General features: G+C 31.2%; 2 protein-coding genes across 2 annotated transcripts; both read left to right on the forward strand.

Moving 5' to 3' along the window:
• Positions 1–11,951: 11,951 nt before the first annotated feature.
• Positions 11,952–18,227, forward strand: LOC114194385 (calcium uptake protein, mitochondrial). Its single transcript, XM_085665756.1, has 8 exons — positions 11,952–12,425; positions 12,579–12,646; positions 13,205–13,282; positions 14,687–14,910; positions 15,412–15,495; positions 15,819–16,032; positions 16,829–17,125; positions 17,396–18,227. Exons 1-8 carry the CDS (start codon positions 12,068–12,070, stop codon positions 17,612–17,614), a joined length of 1,542 nt encoding a protein of 513 aa, XP_085521882.1. The 5' UTR covers positions 11,952–12,067; the 3' UTR covers positions 17,615–18,227.
• A 1,298-nt stretch (positions 18,228–19,525) lies between these two features.
• On the forward strand, positions 19,526–23,734 carry LOC114194349 (protein PHOX4-like). Its single transcript, XM_028084511.2, has 4 exons — positions 19,526–19,688; positions 19,816–21,929; positions 22,019–22,253; positions 23,373–23,734. Exons 2-3 carry the CDS (start codon positions 19,820–19,822, stop codon positions 22,153–22,155), a joined length of 2,247 nt encoding a protein of 748 aa, XP_027940312.2. The 5' UTR covers positions 19,526–19,688; positions 19,816–19,819; the 3' UTR covers positions 22,156–22,253; positions 23,373–23,734.
• The last annotated feature ends 1,658 nt before the right edge of the window (positions 23,735–25,392 follow it).

Here is a 25,392-nt window from a genome sequence, read left to right on the forward strand (position 1 = left end):
TACATACATACATACATATATATATATATATATATCATTTCCGATAAGAAACATGTAATTAACATACAGTAACAGAAATACAACCATGCTCCCATTGTCCTTTTTGTATACATAAGGCTCTTCTTCACATCTAACAAAATCAAACATTTTGATCGTGTTGTTGAAACGAATGCTCCAACTTCTAGAAGCTTGCTTTAATCCATAAATGGATCTTTGCAACTTGCAAACTTTATTATGATCAGAAGCAGGTATGGAACCTTCAGGTTGTGTCATGTACACTCAACTCTATATTAGGAAAAGTTGTTTTTACATCCATTTTCCATATTTCATAATCATAGTATGTTGCTATAGCAAGTAGAATCCGAACTAATTTGAGCATTACCTTAACCCTGGTGCTCAACAACGTCGCTCAAAGATTGAGCTCGAATAGGGCGTCAACCAATTCTTGCTCCGAAAGACCTTTGACAAGGTCCTTCTCCTGGCCGCTCAGATTGAATGACAATTTGGAACCCTAGTGCAAGTTAGTCCGAAAGATGCCACAAGTGGCTAGAAGAAGATGTAACCCCTCTTTCGAGATGCCACGTGTAAATTTATAATTGCCAAAATTCAAAAATTAAATTTTGATATCATCGTATTAAATAGGAATACTTCACATTTTTTTTATTTGAAAGCAACTTTCCAAAATGTTCATTCGAATGAAAATTTATTATCAAGTAAAGCATTAATGGAAGCAACCAAACTGGTTTAAGTTGTCCAAACCAAAGCTTATTACAAGTTTAAAAACTCAAAACTAGTCAAACTATTACAATTGACTTATTCAAAATTAACCACTTCCAAAATCTTTTCATAAAACTTCCCAAGAAGCCTTCCCCTGGCTCCTCACAACTATGTCTCTCCATTAGTATCTGCATCAACATCTGTTCTCGTATAACACATTATACAATCATCGTACAAAAACAAACACACATAAAAGCAAGGGTGAGCTAACAAAAAAACATCATATAATAGTGTATTCCCCACGTAAATCTCACCAAAGATAACAACCCGTCACATGTTCCCAAAACTAAAACATGTACTCATCGACGTATTACCAACAAGTAATATCCACGGTATGTTATTCTCTCATAACAAACCACTCTACCTTTTTTGCGCAACAACACCTCTTGAAAAGGTCCATTCCCCTACTTTCCATAGACTTACAAACAACAACACTACTCGCTCAACAAAGCCTTCGGTAAGAGCACTCTTGCTAAGCTCATGCCAAAGACTCATGGTTGAAAGAAACCCTTTTACCCTGACTCAACAAAGTCCTTTGGGTAAGAGAACCATTCTGACTTTACAATTATCAAAGACTTCATACTGCCACATCACGTATGTACACATATACATATCATCTCATCGCAAGGTCAATCATACCTCAACTCATCATATAATTACATCATATCATAACCTAAGTATTATTTCCTTACACCTAAAGATTTTAACATATAACTCCCACAAATTCTACACCAAATAATACAGACAATAACATTGCAATTACAAACAACAACCACAGTAGCAAAAGAAAAACAACCGCGACAGCAAATAAACAACAACAACAACATAAAGAAAAAACACATCAGCATAAAAGAAAACAACAACATAAAAAAATAGCAGCAACAACATAAAAAAAAAGCAACAGCATATACAAAATACAACAGGAGCAACATTAAAATAACAACAACAACAACAACATATAAAAAAATCAGCGGCAACAACATAAAAAAACACCAGCGGCAACAACATAAAAAAACAATAGCAGCAAAACTAAAATGTAAATATCAACAACAAAACTAAATTGAAACAACAACAACATTCTAGTCTTAAAACAACAATAACAACAACAAGTTAAATTTAAAACAACATTGACATTCTAGTTTTGAAACGACCACAATAAAACTAAACTTAAATAGCAAAACAAAAAAAATTGAATTCAAACAACACATTTTTTTTTTAACAATAAAAGAACCTATACACCAATATATATCTTATTATTATATCAAAAATCATCTTTCAAATATTTTTTCATCTATCATGCTTAACACATATATAACATAATATATATAAAACATATATACTATTTAATACAAATTTTTCAATTTCATGAAATATAAAATATAACCATTTTCATGCTTTATTATGCACCCCACGTTGTACCAACCATTTTATCTATGCACCAATTAAAATTCCAACGCCTAGTACCAAAAAAAACAATCTCACAAAAGGCTTAACCATCAAAATTATCCGAAAAAGATAGCAATTAATTTACACTATGATTTTATATATGGCGCGCTTGTGCATATGATTTTTTAAATATACGTGATATTATATTAGTAGGTGATAATATTGTAATGTTATTAAGTTAATATATAAACTAAACTTATATTTATTAAAAATAAAATGAAATATATTAGAAGATTTTATAAAAAACTTATAAAAGTAACAGTCAATTTTTAAAAATTTAATAAATTATTATATTTAAAGGGTAAAATTAATATTTTGAAATGTAAACACAAAAAGGGGAATCCCTTTATATATTGTTATTATAGATAGGTTAAAATACCTTTTTGGTCCCAATTTTCGTAAGTTTTTTCAAATAAGTCCTAATTTTGGTTTTGTTGTCAAATAGGTCCCAATTTTCGTCAATTTTGTTCAATTGAGTCCTTTTTTGCTAACACCGTTTAAATCATTAACGGCCATGAACAGTAACGTGTCACTTCGTGGTTTTTTTGAATTTTTTTTATTTTTATTTTTTTGAATTTTTTTTGAATTTTTTTAAAATGTACATGTGTCAACCTAGGAATGTGCCACATGTCACTTCATGGTTTTTTTGATTTTTTTTGAATTTTTAAATTTTTTTTTAAATGTCCACGTGTCAATCCAGTAGCATACCACGTGTCAAAGTCAATGTTTTAAATTCAATTTAGTCCATATATTTGTTATTTTTGCTCAATTAGGTCCCAATTTTTGTTAACATTAACCAATTTGGTCCCTCTCCAAATTAAAACCAAATTTAATTTTTATATTAAATTTCACATTTTTATTAAATATTTTTATATAATATATTAAAATTCACATCATTATAACTTTGATATAAAAATTAAATTTGGTCACATCTTCGATAGGGACCAAATTGGTTAATGTTAACAAAAATTGGGACCTAATTGAACAAAAATAACAAATATAGGGACCAAATTGAATATAGAATATTGACTTTGACATGTGGCACACTACTGGGTTGACATGTGGATATTTAAAAAAAATTCAAAAAAATTCAAAAAAAAATAAAATAAAAAATTCAAAAAAACCACGAAGTGACACGTGGCAGTCACTGTTCATGGCCGTTAATGATTTAAACGGTGTTAACAAAAAAGGACCCAATTGAACAAAATTGACGAAAATTGTGACCTATTTGAACACAAAACCAAAATTAAGATTTATTTGAAAAAATTTGACGAAAATTGGGACCAAAAAGATATTTTAACATTATAGATATATATATATCAGTCCACATTAATTATTAACCTCCCGCAAACAAATTTAGTATCCAAATTTATAAATGTTTATTATCTCCATAAAGTAGTATTCAAACATCACTACGTACCATTATTCTGTTATATAATGTATATTATCACTACATATACGTGTGAAATGTTTATTATTCATAAGGGTTAAGTATGTTTTTAGTTCCTGAACTTTGCTCCAAAATTGGAATTCGTCCCTGGTCGAAACTTTGATAAATTTCGGTCCCTAAACTTTAAAAATGAATGAATATAGTCCTTTTAACCCAATTTTGTTAACTTTTTTTTAGGTTTCGAACGCATTTCTCAGTAAATATTAGGGTTGTTTACGTCGTTTGACACATTCTCGACTCAATATTTACTGAAAAATGTATTTGAAACCTAAAAAAAAGTTTACAAAATTTGATTAAAAGGACTATATTCATTCATTTTTAAAGTTTAGGGACCAAAATTTATCAAAGTTTCGACCAGGGACGAATTCCAATTTTGGATCAAAGTTCAGAGACTAAAAACATACTTATATATATATATATATATATATATATATATATATATATATATATATATATATATATATATATATATATATCACCAACCCAATGAATATTAAAACTATGATTCCACGTTCTTAAATGAAACCAATTTTTTTCTTATTTTGGTATATCATGAATAAAGAAGAACAAGGCTGTCACGAAAAAAGAAATCTATATAAATATAATTACATATGAAAGATCATAATACCAAAATTTCCTTTTTCCTCTAACATATCTATTACATATTAAAAAAAAATACTACCAAAATTACTACATTACTCATTTTCTTTTATTGACATGTGTCATAAAAATTAGTTTTTTTGTTATTTTAAAACTATACTATAAAAGGACCTGGGTTCAAATCCTACAAAATCAATTTATTTTTGTTTTTTCATTTATTTATGATTTCAACTATAACATTAATTATAAATACTATTATTATTTGTAATACTTTTATAAGTATTAGTATTTCTAATTATTATTAATATTATTATTATAAATATTATTTATAGTGATAATAGTAAAATTATAACAAATATTAGTATTATTATAATAATAACAATAATTGTTATTATTATTATATTATGTTACTATTATATATTATTACTATTAGTATTATTAATATTATTAGTTGTAAAGTTATTACTCTTATTTGTAATATATAATATTATTATTATTATATATTTTTGTTAGTAATTACGTCTCAATTTTTATTAGATTATGATAATTTTTTTTTGTCTTAAAGTTAAAAAAAATAGGTATATTGATAAATATATGATTAGTTTAAAATTTCACTCCAACATATCATTGTTGATGTTCATACCCATTCAAATTTGAAAGATTTATCGATTATTATTGAATTATGTCAATCTTTAACAAAAACAAACAAATTAAATATATTTTACTTGATTGATTGTCTAATTCATTTTATTTAACTTTTAATGTTTCATTGTCTATAACGAAAAAACAAAATTCAGAATAAGATGAAAGATGAATTTCTTGAACACAATATGGTTATTTACATTCAAAAATGAATAACTGGAGATTTTTATTCCGAATAAATTATTGATGAGTTCAAAATTGTTTACTATAAATTATTTTGGCTCCTCCAGAAATTATTGGTCAAGATCTATCAGGGGTTATTATTATCAACTATAATTAATAATCATTATTACTATCAATTATAAATATAATTATCATTATTATTAATTATAATTATTTCTATTATTATATTACTAATATTATTATATTACTATTATTATTATTATTAAGAACTATAATTATTATAATAGTTATTATTATTATTATTATAGTTATTATTATTATTATTATTGTTGTTTTTATTATTATTGTTAGATACACATTTTACTTTTACTTATTATGTAGGAATTATGTTTCAATTACTTGTCATTTTTATTTGTTTTTTTGTTCATTTATCTTTCCATTTGAACAATTATTTCAATTTAAAAAAATAGTTACTAAAATTAGTAAAATAATAAAACTGAAAAATGATTTTTTTATTATAAATAATTATTTAAATTTAAAATATAATAATTAAGAGGATAAAATTGATAAAATAAAAAGAGCACCAAAGATGTTTATCTCTTTATATATGTAGTTGTATTAATATTAATATTATTAGTAGTAGTAGTAGTATTAATATTATTTTCTTTTATCATTACGCAATATTATTATAGAGGTATTATTATTATTATTATTATTATTATTATTATTATAGTTAGACACATATTTTACTTTGATTTACTATAGGATCATATTTCAATTACTTGCTCTTTGTATTTGTTTTGTTATTCATTTTATCTCTATATCTTGGTATTTTTTTAATTGAAAAACAATAGTTACTAAAATTAGTAGAATGATACAACTGACAAATAATTTTTTATTATGAATAATTTTTTAAATTTAATAAATAATAATTAAGAGGATAAAATTGTAAAAACAAAAAATGACATAAAATCAATTATAATTGCACCATGCTGTGATATTAATTTTATTTATTATATTTAAAAGTGAATTTACAACTTCATTTCATTTCATGATATTTATTATTTTATTTTTATATTATTGTTATTATTATCAATTATAACTCTAATTAATGTTATTATTATTATTATTATTATTATTATTATTATTATTATTATTATTATTATTATTATTATGAGCTCTAATAATAATAATTATTATTATTAACTATAATTATTGTTATCAACTATAATTATTATGATCAATATTACTACCAACTATAAGCATTATTATTATCATTATTAACTACAATTATTTTTATTATTATATTACTATTATTATTATTACTACTATTATTATTAATTAGAACTATAATTATTATAATAGTTATTATTATTATTATGGTTACATACACATTTTACTTTTACTTACTATTTATGAATCATGTTTCAATTACTTTACCATTTTATTTGTTTTGTTGTTTATTTATCTTTACATTTGAATAATTATTTCAATTCAAAAAAAATAGTTACTAAAATTAGTAAAATAATAAAATTGAAAAATAATTTTTTTATTTTAAATAATTATTTAAGTTTAAAATATAACAATTAAGAGGGTAAAATTGAAAAAAACAAAAAATGACACCAAAGATGTTTATTTCTTTATATATGTAGTTATATTATTATTATTTTTATTTTTATCTTTATGTGATATTATTTTAGTATTAATAATAATAATAATATTATTATTATTATTATTATTATTATTGTTATAGTTAAACACATATTTTACATTTATTTACTACAAGATTATATCTCAATTACTTGTACTTTTTATTTATTTTGTTGTTCATTTTATTTTTATATTTGTGTAATTATTTGAATTAAAAAAATAGTTACTAAAATTATTAAAATGATAAAATGGACAAATAATTTTTATTATGAATAATTATTTTAATTTAACAAATCATAATTAAGAGGATAAAATTGTATAAATAAAAGAGGACACAACAAATGTATATCTTTTTATTTATGTAGTTATTGTATTATTATTATTATTATTATTTTTATCACTATAAGATATTATTATAATGATATTATTATTATTACTATGATTATTATTATAGTTAGACACACATCTTAAATTAATTTACTACGAGATCGTATTTCAATTACTTGTCTTTTTTATTTGTTTTGTTGTTATTAATATATATCTTTATATATAATTATAGATTATTATAGTTGACATTACCCTTAGTGTTAGCATTAATATTAATATTTATAGCATAAATATTATTATTATTATTATTGGTATAATTATTATTTTTATTGTTATTATTACAATTCATAATGATATTATTATTATTATAAGTGTACTTTTTTTAAGTATAAAACACGTTGTTATACTAAATACTTTTGTTAAATAGAGTTTTAATGTTTCAAAATTTTTATAATTTATAATTTATATTAATATTACTAGCGCGTACACACAGGCGCTGTCGCACTTGTGTGTACACATTTTTTAAATATACGTAATATTATATTAGTAGGTGATGATAATGTAATGTTATTAAGTTAAATATATAAAATAAAATTATATTTATTAAAAAATAAAGTGAAATATGTAAGAAAAGACGAGAGAATAATTGTTGATAAATAGAGAAAAAGAAAAGAGCAGAGATAGACGATTTTATAAAAAAGTTTGGAAAAATAACGGTCAATTTTCAAAATTTTTATAAATAATTATATTTTAAAGGGTAAAATTGATATTTTGAAATGTGGACACAAAAGAGAGAATCTTCTTTATATATTGTTATAGATTATTAGTATTTTTAATTACTAAATAAATATAATAACAATTATATTATTATTCTAAAAAAATTTAAAATAAAAAAAATGTTCGCACGGATCATAGGCTATATTATAATTATTTCGTAAAATCAATTAATTGTATTATATTTTGATATCAATTCTATTTATTATATTTAAAACTGAAATTATCATTGCATCACTTAGATTTACTATTTCATTACTTTAATAAGAACATTTATAACAATATAACTTAATTTTCATAATATTTCATTACATAATATTTTCACTACTTTATTATTTTAATATACAAAATAAAATAAATACGCTTTGTGCATATGCACGAATCAGTATACTAGTTATAATTAAAAACAAATTCCAACCCCAAAAAGCTCGTTACTTCCATTATGGTTCCAAAACAATCACCCACGAGAAAAAAAATGAAATCATTTGCCTAATAAAACTATTTCCTAATACACAAGAAATTTTAACCATTGAAATCAATCAAAAAGAAATAATTAAACCCTAGCATTCTTAAGCATTCCAGTACCATTAGGAAACAAAAGACCACACAAAGCAATGACTTCAAAACGATCAAATAAACTCTGCACTATCGAAAAAAAATAAAGTCTCCTACACGATCATCATACCACACAAAATTTGAAAAGAAATTATGGTTAACTTCTAATACACCAGAAACTTAATCTCTAACAAAATGTATTTTTCCACTTTCTCCATGGATTTATCCATTAAATAAATTATCATCTTCAAAGTACCACCAAAAAACGAGTTTTTACCATTCAACTACATAGAATCACACAATAGAAGGAATGTTTGTTTTTTTTTTCTTAATTTACATTAAAGATAAATTATTCCATGTGCTTGTGGCCAGATTCGATGAATTTGTCCTCAACTTTTTATCTTCTTAAGAGCACCACAAAATTACCAAAAAGAAACCCATTAGATTTTTGCTTTAGCCAAGGTTCAAACATGCCACATCCAAGATTCAAACAACAATCCAAACCATATTAACTATCACATTTTTCTTGTCATACAACACGCACAACAACATTACAATAATATCCACACACAAAACATGTCAAATAAATTATAACTAATTATAAAATATACACACATAAATACTTTCAAAACAATTATAAACCAATATTTAAAATATAAACACTCCAAATTTGGAATTGAACCCATGACCATTAGCCCAAAGAAGGCTCTAACCAATTGTGCTACACTTCACTTATATCTAAGTAATTATGTATCACTTTAATTAATATTCTTCATGTCCAATTATATCTTAGAAATATAATTATTTTCTCGGGTCTTATAGAAGACTTCTCACCTTGACGGTGATTCCTTTTCTTCCCTTTATCCTTGGCGTCTTCTTGGCCTATGGGAAAACAATTGTTATAGGGACGATCTCGGTAATTGACGACCCTTGCTCGACATCAATAACATGAGGGGGCGACGCGTGAGGAGGATTGGAGGAACTAGCACCAACAACACCAGATGACCTGCCATCTGGTATCTTGGCAGCAAACGCTTTGAACTAATTATTTTTCTTTCGGTTACCGTCAACTATCACGTTTAAAAATAACAAAAAATTTAGCTAAGTTAATGACGAATAAACATTAAAATAAGGAAATCTACTCATCAAAAACATCATCATACAATGTTGGAGATCTGTAACATCTAAGGAGCTTCCTGGTCGGGAGCTTGCAGAGGAGTTGGTTAACTCGAGCGTTGCTGATTCCTCTAGGGTCATTAGTGAAGGATACCAAGAAGTTCTCTTCTCTAGATCGGGCATCAAAAAGAAAGGAAATTTCGGTTGGTCGTCGACATTGTAAAACTACAACAGACCATTTTACTTGATGACAACCTTAAAGAATCCAGTCTTGAACCCTTTGAAGGAGGCGGCGTACAAGGTGAAGAGCCATTTATCTGGCTCGACAATTAGTGATACCCATGGCTTGATCTTAATTGGGCGAGTGTAAAAGTGATGGAGAGACATGGAAGACGTAGAAGCCAAATCCAAGGCCACACATAAAATTTTAAAGGCTTGGATGTATGCCCAACTGTTGGGATGAAGTTGCATGGAGGGAACATTTAACGCACAAAGCACACCCATTTGGAAATCATTGAACAAATCTCATTGTTAGCTCATTAAAGAGGTAAGCATACATGTAAAAGAAATTCGAGCGGTATCCTTCTCTACCATGGCAAACTCAATTGTTTCCCTTGCATACAAGAATTCCAACGGTTGGTCATCCACTCCAATATCCAATACATATGACCGTTCAGCCTAATTGCAAAACTGAGCTCCCCAACAGAACCGAGTGGCATACTCCATCACATTGTAGCATACCCAATCGTAACTAGGAATGGCGGGTAAATTCAACTTATCACTTTGGTCTGACATATTAATATTTACCTCGGTTACAACATCATTTAGGGTCGCTTCTCCTTGCACCGCTTCCCTTGGAAACGCCACTTCCAAAATTGTTTCCTACGAAGTTGCGCCTTTATTATCACTATTTACATTAGTATTGCCAATCAAATTTGTTTCCTGCTAGATTGATCTTAGACCATCTGACGCAAAAGTAGAATACGAAGATGACACGTCATCAGCATACCCCCGAGCGTCCTGACCAGAAGACTCCTAAGACGAAGAAAGACGAACAATTGACATTATTACATTAGTTGTTGAACCGAGCGGCTAGATGAGGCAAAGTATGAGATAAGAGTGAAAATGAAAGGGTAACCCCACCCCTATTTATAGTAATTGGGGGCCCAACTGTTATTTTATCTCAACTATTGAATCTCGTTGCATCCAATGATCCTCGACACCTGACGTTTTGAATTCTCTAACAGGCACGGAAGTCAAAGCGTCTTCGTGCTAATTTTTTGAATACTTGACTAATACCCATTGAGGATCACCTCAAGCGGTAATAAAACCCCATTTGCTTATGCATGAAACCTCACCTAATGCTTGGGGGCTTGTGTATTGTATGAGCTAGACGACCTTATAAGGTCGGTTGGTAGAGGCAAGCGAGAGCCGAGCGGTTGACCGCATGTCACATGAAGTCTCTCCTAGCTGCCAACAGTTGGACTACCTGCGGATTCCACCTGAGTTCTTTACATAAATTATGTGGCTCAATGTGTCAAACGATGAACTGCATGTCGCTTAAGACCTCTTTCAATTGTCATTAGGTGGACTGTCCACAAGATTCATTCCTAGTCCTTTATACAATTTATGTGTCACGCCATGTGGCCAGTCAAGCGACACAATTAAGATTCAATTAGCAACTTTAGTAACGTTAACAAGTTAGTAATCAGGTTTAAAAGGTAATTGGGTTGCAATTAGGTCGACCTTAATCAAGGGCCCATGAGAAAAACTATAAATAGAAGTAAAATGTATGGTTGTTGAAACTTTTATCTCGCATTAATTATAACATTTATTGTTTTAATCGAATAACCTAAATTGACTTTGCATCCAAACTTTTTAACATGTACATTCCAATTGCAAGCACACCGAACAAACAACAAAACAATTAACTTGAATAACTTGAAAATTAATTAAATAGACATTCGACCTAACTTGAAAATTAATTGAGTAGACATTCGACCTGTACATCAAACACACAACATAAACTAAATCAAAACATCTCCTTATTTAATTCCAATAAAATATTAATTAAACACTATGGTAAATCAACCCACCCCACACTAGTTCTTACCCATTCCAATGACAATATTTATAAAATAAACTAAAAAGGGTAACAAACTAAAACCCTAATTCACCTTGACTAGTGGCGGACCCAAAACCCAAGCAAGTTTTTGTCACCAATCTTCACTTCTCAGAATATATATTAGTAATATATATTATTTGGAATTAAGAACATATTTTGAAATTAGAAGGACCAAAGTAATATTTTTTTTAATTTGAAAATCTTGATTTTAGGATAATAGAATCTTCCTGGTAAATCCATTTCGGTTAATGGGCCAGGATTGTAGCCCAAGAAGCCGGTAACAATAAATTTCCAAAAGTTTTTCCATAAGCTTCTCTGTTTCGGCACCTAGATTCCGCACCAGGATTCAGCACCCAGTTTATCTGTGCCTTCGTTACTTAACCGCGTCTGAGCCTTTACTAACAAACAAACACACCGTTACCATGTCTTCCTTTTCCTCCTTCAGAACCCGATCCTCACCGTTCATCGCCCAAAGCTTCTCGATCCATCGGTTCCAGATCCGTCACTCCTCCACCTCTCCCTCCGCCTCCTCGCACCTCAACTCCGGCGACCCTGTTCGAACCGGTTTCGGTCGAACTGCACTTTCGACCGCCCTGGCCGGCTCTGGTGTCCTAGGGCTTCTTCTGTACGGCTTCTACTCTTTTTCGCCTACTGCAAATTTTGAATCCATCGCTTCTCTAGTTGACCGGTCAACATCGAATTCCGAAGATCAAAAACCACCACGTCGCACCTTCTTTCCCAAATTTTCACTTCCTGAAAGTTCTGGCTTGCTACTTGGAGGCAAGTTTCTCTCGCTTCCTCGAATTTTTTTATTAATTAGTTTTTTAAAGCTGATTGGTGATTTTGGTTTTTGTTACTAATTATAATAATAATGTTATTTTTATTGATAATAAAAATAGTAAGAATAATGCCATTTGATTTTTTGTGGTGCAGATGAGTTCAGGAGAAATATTTTTTTCAACTATGAGAAGCGCATGCGGTTGCGAAGTCCTCCGGAGAAGGTGCACATTTATCACTTGCTGTTCTTATTTAGTCAAATAAATTGTAACAATAATCTTTTTCTACGTCCATAGAGTTTAATTCATGTTGGTTATTCTTTTTTTTTTTTTTACACTTGAAAGTTTAAGTTAGTTCCCGGAACTTTGGAAATAGAGTAAATATTGTGTGACGAATTTCATTTCTTTACCTTAAAATGGGATAGATTATTATATGTTCCGAACTACTCTGGTTTTGAGTCTAGTTCAAATCTAATACATAATAGAATTTTATTTTATTAACACTGTTGTAAATTCAAACGGATCTCAGTTTTGTTGTGGATCATACACACGAGCAGAGACGATCTCAGACTTAAGTTTCGTGGCGGATCGATCCAAGTAAGCCAGAATAATTAGAAATTATTTGAGTTTCAATTCAATAACCTTTTAAAGTAAAAGTAAAAAATTACATAAAATTAAAATTAGGGAGGTAAAAAATATAAGAGGCAAAATAATTTTTTTTTTCATATATTTGATAATAATTTTAACATAACCAAGGGATGTGCATGCATACATGACATGTAGGTCCTCCGCCACTGCACACAAGGTGACCCTGGATCGTATGATGGTTTTTCCTTAAGAAGTGGCTTGAAAGAAAGGGAGGTGAGAAATGGAAAATGAATGAGGAGGAGAAAGATGATAAATGTTATAAGTGATATGATGGTTAAGGAAGTTAAACATTAAGAGAGAATGAATGTCTATTTATATTTTTTTAATTTTTTAAAAGAACCTCTTGCGCTCCACCTTTTAGGAATGTAATTTTTTCCTTTACTTTTATAAAAGTTAAACTGCATAGAGAATGCGTTTGGCTTCTCCTCTTCCTTTAAAGGAGAAGAAAAGTCCAAAGAAAGTTGGCCTAAATTCTACTTGAAAAAGTAATTCTAACCCCATATAGCAGTCCTCCTACGTATAGAATGCAGAAAATATTAAATGCCTCTTATTTTTTTTACATAGATAACTTTGTCTTTTCCTTTATTATGTGTTTGTCCTTCAGTGGGTTTGGATGAAATATTTGTAGAAGGTAATTTATTTTTAAAATGTTTTATGACAAAATAGTTGTTTGGGTAGAGAATTTAAAAAACAAAAGTTGAAATTCTAAAAGTTTATGAGTAATTTAATTAGTTAAAATTAGAAAATTTTAAATTTTACTTAAAATATAAGAAATTGACATTTTTCGTACTTCGTCTTCTCTTACATCTCTGTCTTTTTTCTTCTCAATCTTTCCTCAGCTCTGTTGATGTGTTGTCCGTTAGACTTTGTTCGGATTATTTATGGAGTTATTTTTTAGCTCATGTCAACTAGATTTGTATAGTCGACGCCTTTTGTAAATTCTTTTAGTCCATGTGTGCAGAAATTATTTTCGATTAACATTGCCAATGTTTTTGTCCAAAATTGGTTAGGACTTATTTATAGTGTCGAATGGGAAACTTTCAACCAACCTTGGCTAGTATTCTTTTGGCTAATGACAGTTGATGGAATTCTTTTGAAGTCAGCAAAGATGACCTTTATCAATATTTTTGAAAATTAATATTAGCCAAAATAATTGTGGTCGACCTTAGCTTAAAATAACTTCAGCTAATGTCAATTGAAAATAACTCTTGTTGACATCACCTTAAAAATCTTGTGGATTTTGGCCAAAAAGTCATCCCAACCAACTTGAACTGAAAAATATTATGAACTGATATTTTTTAACTATTAAATAAATTTTTATATTTGGTGATAATTTAAATACTCACATAGGAAAGTAAAACTCAACAAATTTTTTATTATTTTATCCTAACAAAACGTTTACAAAATGAATTAATTTAACATAAGAGCTATTCAAATTCAGCATAATAGAATCTCTTGGGAATTGTAAAATTCTCTATCTAAACCCATGGTTAATTTTTTTTATCTTGTAGAGAATTAGGAGGAATGATAAGAGAATATAGCATTGCAAAGTTAATGTTATGTAAATGTTTTCAAATGATCACTGCACTGACAATGTCTACTATTGTTTTGATTAAGGTTTTTGGGTACTTTGCATCTGATCGCAGTCCAAAAGGAGAAGTATTGATGAAACCAGCAGACCTGATGCGGGCGGTGGTTCCTGTTTTCCCTCCATCTGAATCCAACCTTGTTAGAGATGGATACTTGGGAGGAGAAAGGAGTCCGGGTCATTTACGGTGCCCTCCTTCTGAGTTTTTTATGCTTTTTGATGTAAACAATGATGGGCTTATATCTTTTAAAGAGTGAGTCGTCTCCTCCGTTAATGTTTTCTTCTTTGTTGAGTGTTTTGATCGGGGAAATTGGGTATATCTCCATCTATTATATGCAAGCTGGGCATGTTTGGTTTCACACAAAGTGTAATTTTCATGGTTTTTTGTGCAGATTTTTCAAAACATGAAACAAAGTAAAAATGAGGTGATGATTTTGTAATTTTTAGTGAAAATATGAAACGAAAAGAGAAAATGTTTTGTCAAACTAAATATCCTTTGTTTTCTTCTCTTTCCTTTTTAGTTACAAAGGATGTCTAAGACCTGTTATGGGAAGGGGGATAGGGTAAAGTGGAAGCAAAGCAGCCTATGAATGAATTCAATTGAGGATGAAGCAGTCCTCAAAGGGGCTTGCTGCCACTTTAACTAAGGTTATTTGGCTAATTTTTTCTTCTGGTTTGTACTTTCTTTTCATGTATCTACTCATGTTCTATGTTTGTTTGTGTGTCCAACTTCTGTTCTTTTTCTCTGGAGCAGGTATATCTTCTTTGTAACACTACTCAGCATCCCGGAATCAAGTTTTACAGTGGCATTTAAAATGTTTGATGTCAACAATAATGGGTGAGTGTTCGTGCTACTCCTTTGACAGTGAATGTATATACAGTCTAATATATTAATATGTTGTAAATTGTGATTCGATGTTTTACAGTGTATTCTAATCTTTACTCACTTATTATATTAATCAGTCATCTTTTGATGATATTGCTATTAGATTGTTGCAAACTTGCAATGACATCAATTTCAAGGCTACACAAAATGTTCTGTTGAAATTGTAGCTACATTTGAATTAAATTCAATTTGTAGCCTTGTGGGTGCTTGGTTTTCCAGTATTATATCTCTCTTCTGATGACATTAGTTTGCTTTTCCCATTTTCAACTTTACAGGGAGATAAATAAGGAAGAGTTCAAGAAAGTGATGGCATTGATGCGATCTCGTCATCGACAGGGTGTTCACCACAGGGATGGACTGCGAACTGGCCTAAAGGTGAACGATTCTGTTGAAGATGGAGGGCTGGTGGAATATTTTTTTGATAAAGATGGAAATGGATGCCTCCAGCATGATAAATTTGTTAAATTTTTGAGAGACTTGCATGATGAGGTAAATTGCTAGTTGCTTCAATCATAGTGTCTTCATGGGGTTTGAAGGATAGCGATATATGCTCACTTCTTCTCCACATGTTTTTGGAAAATCATTATTAGTTATCTGACCATTTATAATATATTGCATAGATATATGCACGTGGAAAAATTTATCTTTATACTTTTTATGTTTTCTTTATCATTAACGTGGTGGAGGTAGTTGTGACTTGTGATGATGGCATTAAGAACCACCAAAACTTTATTTGCCTTTATGTGTAATCTGAGGTAGATTTATTAAATTTTAGTGTGTGCAAATTTAAGTTTCTTAGTTATGTTAGACACTTTAGGAAGGATGCAGACTAGTTGTAACAGAGCCAGAGATAGTTACAATGGTGCTCAGGGTACTCAAGAGACGCTGATATCTTTCCACTCCAAGAGTTCAAACCTTCCCAACTTGCTAAGATCCCTAATCCCTCTTTCTCAACCCTGACTATTATTTATAGTCAGAGAGGGCTTATTCAAACTATCTCCTATAAACTAAGAAATGCTAAATAATTAACCTATTGTTAGTTACTAACTACTAATTAATGGGGCTTATCTAACAGTATTTGACGTATGGAATGGTGATTTAATGAGATAACTTGATTCTTGTGCTTCTACGTGAACAATTGTGTATGTTTTGAATTCCCGCCATAAATTTTATGTACGAGATTGATCTCTTCCATTTTCTGTAAAAGTTTCGTATGTGTAGAATGTTTTCTATGTTGACCTCAGAAGTGATTACGTATGACCGTTAGTTTCAATAATTTACGTAGATTCTGAGACTGGAGTTTGCTCATTATGACTACAAATCACAAGAAACCATATCAGCAAAGGACTTTGCACTCTCCATGGTTGCTTCTGCAGACATGAGTCATCTAAGCAGGTTGCTTAAACGGGTTGCTATGTTGAATGATGATCCATGCCTCAAGGATGCACGTATCACTTTCGAGGAATTCAAAAACTTTGCAGAGCTACGAAAGAAATTAGTGCCATTTTCATTGGCTCTTTTTAGTTTTGGAGAAGTAAACGGTCTGTTGACAAGAGACGATTTTCAGAGGGCAGCATCACAGGTATGTCATTTTATCTAATATTTTGCTCAACATAGTACGTGTGCATTGATGGTTACGATGAATGGACATTTTAACGGAGGATTCGATTCTTCTTTTATCGAATCAATGTTGCAATTCTTTTCTGTTATCAACCTCTTGAGTCATATGATCCGGGTGTTTGCTTTTAGAGTATCAAAGTTGGTGCTTTTCTAATTTTTTTCCCCCTTTCATTTCGTATATTATATAGCTAGGACAGCAAATTCTTAATTTGTTTAATTGTTATAATTTCAGGTATGCGGCATATCTCTCTCGGACAATGTGGTTGAAATTGTTTTCCATTTGTTTGACACAAACCGGGACGGAAACCTAAGTTTTGATGAGTTTGTGAGGGTGCTACACCAGCGAGAAAGGGACATTGCACAACCCGTGGAGACAGGAATCATGGGTTTGTTATCACGCTTCTGGCATGGTAGTAATAACAGCTTCTCGTCTTCTGGGTTGTTTCCCTGATGTAGAAAAGTTATTCACTCACATTTCAAGTACAGACAAAACAGAAGGGATTGGAACCGTTGGGGGAAGTAAATATTGAAGCAGAAATAAAGGAAAAGACGGGCAGTGGTTTTGGTCTGGGACTTGAAGTTTCCCGTGAAATTCATGTGTCAAATACAGGTCTCCCTGATATAATCTCACTTTGCGAGTACCCTAAAGGAAAAGGTGGTCATAGAAATATTATACTTCTGATAGCTCAGACATATGCAACAACTATGCTGCAACTGCAAAATCAATGTGTGCCCTTTACTAAGGTGGTCAACCCCTGAGCACTTGGAACTATTTTGCCATGTATGTACCCATCCAGCTTTGTAATCTGCGCTCAGCATTCACTATGAATGCCTGAGGTAGTAGTAAATTTACTGTTTTCGAATGCCTACAATTGTTCTTTCTGCAGTGTATTTTGATGTAATGTAATACCTAACCCTATATGGGTATCATATGACACTTACAAGCCCTAATAATGTACATTACAGAGTGCAGACAGCTATATGCTATAGCCTTGAGAAAAGTGATGGAACAAAGTTACAATGTATTAAATATATACACTACGATGTACTTCTTTCTTTCCTCATGTTTTGATGCCATGCATATTATATTATGAAATATTGAATTGGTTTATGTTTGTACTCAAATATTCTTGTTCAATTCTCTCTTCCTACTAAAACCATCTGCATAATGGATTTTGATGTTATTTTTCCTACCTTTTTACCCATTCCACTCTTCAAAATTCGTGATTAAGTATTTGATAAGACGGTGTGGTTTAGGCTATGTGAACACTTTGAATAGCTATAACTAAGATTTTTTTTTTTTAAATTATTAATGCATTCTTCTACCATAATATTATTGTATAATTGATATGTATATGTTATAGTGAATGAATTTTATTCATCTATTTTGAGAATGTAGTCTATGAATGTTTTGACCGGGAGATGTGGTTGATAAGAAACTGAGTCATGTCATTAATACATTATAGATTCACATATGATTTAGTAGAACAATAATAACCTTGATTCGTTCTTTTTTATATATATGCAGTCCTTATAAATAAATATTCGTTAAATAGTTTAAAATTGTGTAAATTGTACTACCTATTTCTTTTATAACCATGTTATTGTTGTGAATTATTCCATGAGCTTATTGATCATTAATAACTAATCTCTATGACCATATTCTGAATCATATTTTTACTTTGATGATAACTACCCTCCCTTAAATAATTTGCCTAACTAATTTTAACGAAATTTTCTCTCAATCACGTTTTTTTATCTACCTAAAAGTTTCCAAACAAGTTCAAAATTAAGATTTGATAATTAATTTGTTGAAATTATTTCATAAATCCAATGAGTTGACCTTGACTTGAAAGTTGAGTTTGTTAAATAAACGAGTTGAATTTAAGTAATGTATATTTCAACTTGATAGAGTCAAAATAGATTTAGTTGAACTCGATTATTTCAATTTATGTTCTAGGAACAAGCTTTCTTTTTCCCATCTTTTTAGAACCTGTATTTATTTTTTATTTTTTAAATTGAAGAGAGGAGAAAAGTGATAGATAGAAAAATGAGAAGCAAAAGTTTTGAGAAAAGTCTGGTTCTGATTCTGCGCGGTCTGATTAAGAAGTCGTCAATGGCTGAAACGATAAAGAAAAAATTAGCAAGTAAAGGAGGGACCAAAACAAATTACAAACACTGCGAAGGAAAAGGTCCACACGTGAAAATTAAATGAAACACACATTTTTGTGAACATAGAAAACCTTGTCTGAACGACGTCGCTTCACTCCTATTTTAGGTGCACATTTTGAATCACGCCAACCCCACCTTGTCTCACTCCACATGCCTTTTGCGCTGTGTTTTTGATTATTTATTTTCTAATAATAATAAAACTCCCACCCTTTTCTTTCTTCCTTTCATTTCACAATTCGCTCATTCATTCATTTTCTTCCTTCTCCCATCTTTGACTTGAGGCAAAAGAAACCCTAAGCCAAAAAAAGGGAAAGGAGGAATAACAATCTTCATAGCCATAACCATATAAACAAGTAACCTAACATATCTCTCTCTTTCACTTTTTCTATTTATTTTTAATATTTGAGATCCAATTTCATTTATTGTTATAATTTTTATATTTAAATTTAATTTCTGTTTTCACGACAATCGATGATTCAGTTACATGGGGAAGCCGGCGGGAAAAAAGAAAGATCATGAGGTTCCCGCTCCCGCGACGAGGGCGAACGGTCACCACCCGTCAAAATCATGGGAGGAGAAACGAGGAGTGGCGGCGGCGGTTGTGTCGTCGTCGTCGTCGAAGGCGCTGGACGAGGACACGGCGATGTTCATAAACATGTCGCAGGAGCTACGAGAGGAAGGGAATAGGTTGTTTCAAAGGAAGGACAACGAGGGAGCGATGTTGAAGTACGAAAAGGCGCTGAAGCTTTTGCCGCGGAACCACATCGACGTGGCGCACCTCCACACCAGCATGGCCATATGCTACATGCAGCTGGGGCTAGGCGAGTACCCGCGCGCCATCAGCGAGTGCAACATGGCGCTGCAGGTGTCGCCGCGTTACACCAAGGCGCTGCTGAAGCGGGCCAAGTGCTACGAGGCGCTGAACCGGTTGGACCTGGCGATGCGGGACGTGCGCGTGGTGCTGAATTTGGAGCCCAATAACTCGATGGCGCTGGAGGTTTTGGATAGCTTGAGGGAGACGATGGAGGAGAAGGGGATTGTGATTGACGAGACGGAGATAGCCCTGGCGGCGCTGCAGCAGCATCCGGAGCCGCCGTCGGCGCGGCTGAGGAAGGTGGTGAGGGAGAAGATCAAGAAGAATAGGAAGGAAAACAAGGGGGAGGATGAGGGGAAGGCGAAGAAGATTATCGTTGAAGAGAAGGTTAAGGCTGATAATGTTAGGAAAAAGGATAAAGAGAAATCGGGGAAACTGGAAAAGGGGAAATTGGGCAAGGAAGATAAAGGGAAATTGGCGAAGGAAGAGAAAGGGAAATTGGGGAAGGAAGAGAAAGAGAATTTGGGGAAGGAAGAAAGAGAGAAATTCGGGAAAGAAGAAAAAGGTGGTGTTACTAGGACTGTGAAGTTGATATATGGAGAGGATATTAGATGGGCGCAATTGCCTGTGAATTGTGGAATTAGGTTGGTGAGGGATGTGATAAGGGATAAGTTTCCGGGGGTGAAGGGTGTTCTTGTGAAGTATAAGGACAGGGAGGGTGATTTGGTTACTATAACTAATACTTCTGAATTGAGGCTGGCTGAGACTTGTCATGTTCTTGGATCGATTCGGCTTTATGTGACCAAGGTTGAGCCGGAAGAGGAGCCATTTTATGATGATGGGGTTGTGGCGGATAGTGGAAAGGTGAAGGTGGTTGAGAATGGGAATGGAGTTGTGGGGAAGGGGAGGAGTAGTACTGTGGAGGATTGGCTTGTCCAGTTTGCTAGATTGTTTAAGAATCATGTTGGGTTTGATTCAGATGCGTATTTGGATATTCATGGGATTGGGATGAAGTTGTATTCGGAGGCCATGGAGGATACAGTGACAAGTGAGGCTGCTCAGGAGCTGTTTGAGATTGCTGGGGATAGGTTTCAGGAGATGGCGGCTTTGGCTTTGTTCAATTGGGGGAGTGTGCATATGTCAAGGGCTAGGAGGAGGGTGACTTTTCCGGAGGATGGATCGAGGGATTCTTCGTTTGAGTGTATTCAAGTTGCTTATGAATGGGCACAGAAGGAGTATATAAATGCAGAGAAGAGATTTGGAGAGGCTGTTAGGATCAAACCGGATTTTTATGAAGGGCTTCTTGCTCTAGGGCATCAGCAATTTGAGCAAGCAAGGCTGTGCTGGTGTTATTTGACTGCGACCGAGAAGGATTTAGAAGTCAGCCATTCGGATGAGGTTCTGCAGCTCTTTAACAAGGCTGAGGACAACATGGAGAAAGGCATGATGATGTGGGAAGAGATGGAGGAGCGGCGATTGAATGGACTGTCCAAAACGGATAAGTATAAGGAGCAGCTAGAGAAAATGGGGTTGCATGGTCTTTTCAGGGATGTTTCTGCTGATGAAGCTGATGAACAGGCTGCAAGGATGAGGTTGCAAATATATCTTTTATGGGGCACTTTGTTGTATGAGCGTTCTGTTGTGGAGTTTAAGCTAGGCCTGCCAACATGGGAAGAATGTGTAGAGGTTGCAGTTGAAAAATTTGAATTGGCTGGAGCTTCTACAACTGATATTGGGGTCATGATAAAGAACCATTGTTCTAATGAAACGGCAATGGAAGGTATGAAATGGTCCATAGTGTGTATTTCTCAAATTTCCTTCAGTTTCAAATGTTTCAGGGAACTGACAATCCTATTCTATTAATGGCAGGGTTCAAAATTGATGAGATAGTGCAAGCTTGGAATGAGATGTATGATGGTTGGCAGTTTGATGTTCCATCATTTCGACTTGAACCACTGTTCCGCCGGCGGGTTCCAAAACTCCACTACATCCTGGAGCAATTTTGAGTTTTCCTCTTGTGTTTGTTATTCTTTATAGAGGCAATATTATTGCTTCTATTTTCTTTATAAGTTTTTGAGGGCTTCTTCTTTCCATTCTAAGACAGGTAAGCAAGACCATGCTTGTACAGCAGTTTCGTTTGCATGTACCTGTTTAAAATGTTTCAAACTGTGTAGAGAATTTAGGGAGATTTGGTAGAATAATAAAATTGTACTGCTTATCCCTTTGACTGAAATTGTGTTTCTGTGAGCAATGGAATGCTGTGTCTAGTGTTTTCTATTGTTCAAAATTTGTACAAGTTATACAACTAATAGGGGGATTGAAGGGCAACCAAATGCACTAGACTCCAACACCATGGGTCTAGAGAGGGTAGATTTCAGAAAACTTTTATTTGTACAAATTATACAACTATAGGTGCATATGCCTGGGCTATATCGTAGAAATACTATAATTTACAAATTATATGCTTCATGGAATCACAACTAGATGCTCATGTCTTTAGTACTTTCTGAGATGGTTCTGTGACGTGTTTGACGCAACAAGTTATTATAAGGCTATAGACTAGTGAGGTTTCTAATGTAGTCTGTTATATGTATTGGAAATGGATTATCATGTGAAATTCTGCATTGATTTTATGGTGAGATTGTGTGAGAGATAGGCCTTGTGTAAACATATTACAATTTACAATAAAAGGCCTCTGGCCTCATGGGATATGTAGCAGTCATCCCTGGTCAAAGTATTTTGGGGAATGAATGGCCTTTGCTATGCTGTCCCCATGAGATAAAAATAGACTCTCAATCACATGCACAAAGTGTATACAACAGAGAAAAAAAAAGAACTACTGATTTATTTGATAAGGCTTTTGAATTTTTAATGGGATCGATGAAATTATATGATTTGAATTTCTATTATTGGTATGATACATGGTGATGATAGCCTCTGGTTCTTCTGGATGAATGGGTTCTAGACCAGTTTATCCCCTCCCCGGAAGAAACTGTTCCCATTTTGCATTTGTAATATTGTCGGATTAATGCGATAAGTGTGAACTAATTAGTGACTTTAGAGAACAAATTTCTCCTTCATCTTTTCCTTGAGCATGATCAATATTTACATCTTCAACTTCTAAATGGTCTACTTTTTTTGGTTCTGCTTTTTAATGAAGTTTTTGTCGAATGATGACATCTATATGATTGCCCTGACGGAATTATTTGGCTTTTGGTTGCAGGTATTCTTTCTTCACACTGTTAACTTGTTGATTGGTGCTACGATTGGATTATTCTTTTGCATTGCAGTTTTGTACAAGGTTGAGATGTTTAGACTAGGAAAAGCCTAGTTATATATGATTTGTCATCTTTTAGAGGGGATGTGTGGTGAGTGTGTCATTCTTTACAGTTGTGATGTATCAATATATGATTGCATTTGTTTGATCGAGTTAGTGAGCGATTTGATTTTATTTATTAGCTCTGGGGTTTGATGATATTTTAGTTGTCAAATTGCCATCTGTAACAGTATACAAGTGTTGTATTGTACATTATGCATTTTTTTAATCACATTCTCCTGAGTGAGTAATACGCACTGTTTGAATCATCAGTCATTCACATCTTGGTTCTCATGTTTTACATCAGGTTTCATTTTATTGATTAAGATTTCTTGGATTTAGTTTTACATTAACTTCCCAGGACGAATAGAAAACACAAATAAGCTGAAATCTAAGCAATATCTATTATACTATTTTCTTGAATAGATATTTATTGTTGTATTTATTTAAAACTGAGATAATCTCCCCTTTGCAGTTATATATATGACAATTAAAGAGATTAGTTTTTGTGTATAGTTTCTTTTAACCTTTCATTCATACCATTATTTTTGTTAACCAATTTTTTATTGTATAATTATAACAATGACTAAAAAGTAGATTATTTTGTAATTCTTCTTTTACATATATTCATTATAATTTTACATTTTATAATTTGATAACTATTTATTATAATAATAGTTATTTCAAACTTTTCAATTTTAATTTTTATATTTTATTTTCATAAAAATGGAAACAGGTATTTTCATTAGGATATATAGAATAATTATTCAAAGTAGTCCTTTGAAGATACAGAGCATCAAGGTGCCATATTCTAAATCTTAATTTAGTCTCTCATCTTGTAAATTAGACATCAATTAGGGGTCAAATCAATGTCTAAAAGTACATTCATAAGTTAAATTATCTATATTTTTAGGATGTGGTGGTTGGCACATCAAATTCCATTCTCCACTTCTAATTTAGTATTTTTAAAATTTTAAAATACCCTTACCCATGTGCTTTCCTACAATTTTGTTCAATCTAAACTTTGATTTCTCATATTTTATATTTTATGAACTTTTTTTAATAAGTTTATTATCTACTATTTAGGCAATTACCCTTGCACTTTTCATTTATTAGGAATTCTCTCTTTTTTTCTTACACATGAAGATATTCATTTTTTATTTTCATAACCATTTAATTCTTAAATTTCAAACTATTAAGATATTGATAGTTGAGGATCAAAATTTTAGACACTGCAAAATTAGATAGAATAGCTAACAATTTATAAAGGTCAAATTTGAATAGATGAAACTATAGGATTTAATTTAATTAAAATATATTGCCAGCGTAAATTTCTTTTGACACTGTCATTTAGTTGTATTTATGGTTATATATATATATATATATATATATATATATATATATATATATATATATTGTTTAATCTTGTAATCATTACTTTAATACGCATATATAAAGTACTTATAGCTAGTTAATAGACATAAAACTCTCCACAAACTAAATTTTTATTTATATACTTTAAAATATTAAATAATATTATCAGTCCAAACTCATTACAATAGATATAATAATTAGATTTGAGTTGAAAATCAATTTTGTGAAGTGAAAGTTGTTGCATGAGAAAAACACAAACGATGACATTAGCTTAAGTACAAAGTAGTATCACTTGTACAATCAATTCACATTCAAGTGTTAACATTCTTTCTGTTAAGTTTTTAGGTTGGAGTCATAGCTTAAGTACAAAGTAATATCATTTGAACAATCAATTCATATTCAACTCTTAGCATTCTTTTTTTAAGTTATTTAAGTTTGAGATGTGTCACATAATTTATTTTTTATTTATAGTTTTATTATTTAAGAAACTAAAGTAATCGTTCAAGCAATAACTAGGGTTTGATGAATCTTTTAATGTGACAAAAGTGTTATA

This window comes from Vigna unguiculata, chromosome 8 (genome assembly GCF_037176805.1).
Source record: "Vigna unguiculata cultivar grain cowpea cultivar isolate G323 ecotype 2 chromosome 8, ASM3717680v1, whole genome shotgun sequence".
In the NCBI taxonomy this organism is placed as follows: Eukaryota; Viridiplantae; Streptophyta; class Magnoliopsida; order Fabales; family Fabaceae; genus Vigna; species Vigna unguiculata.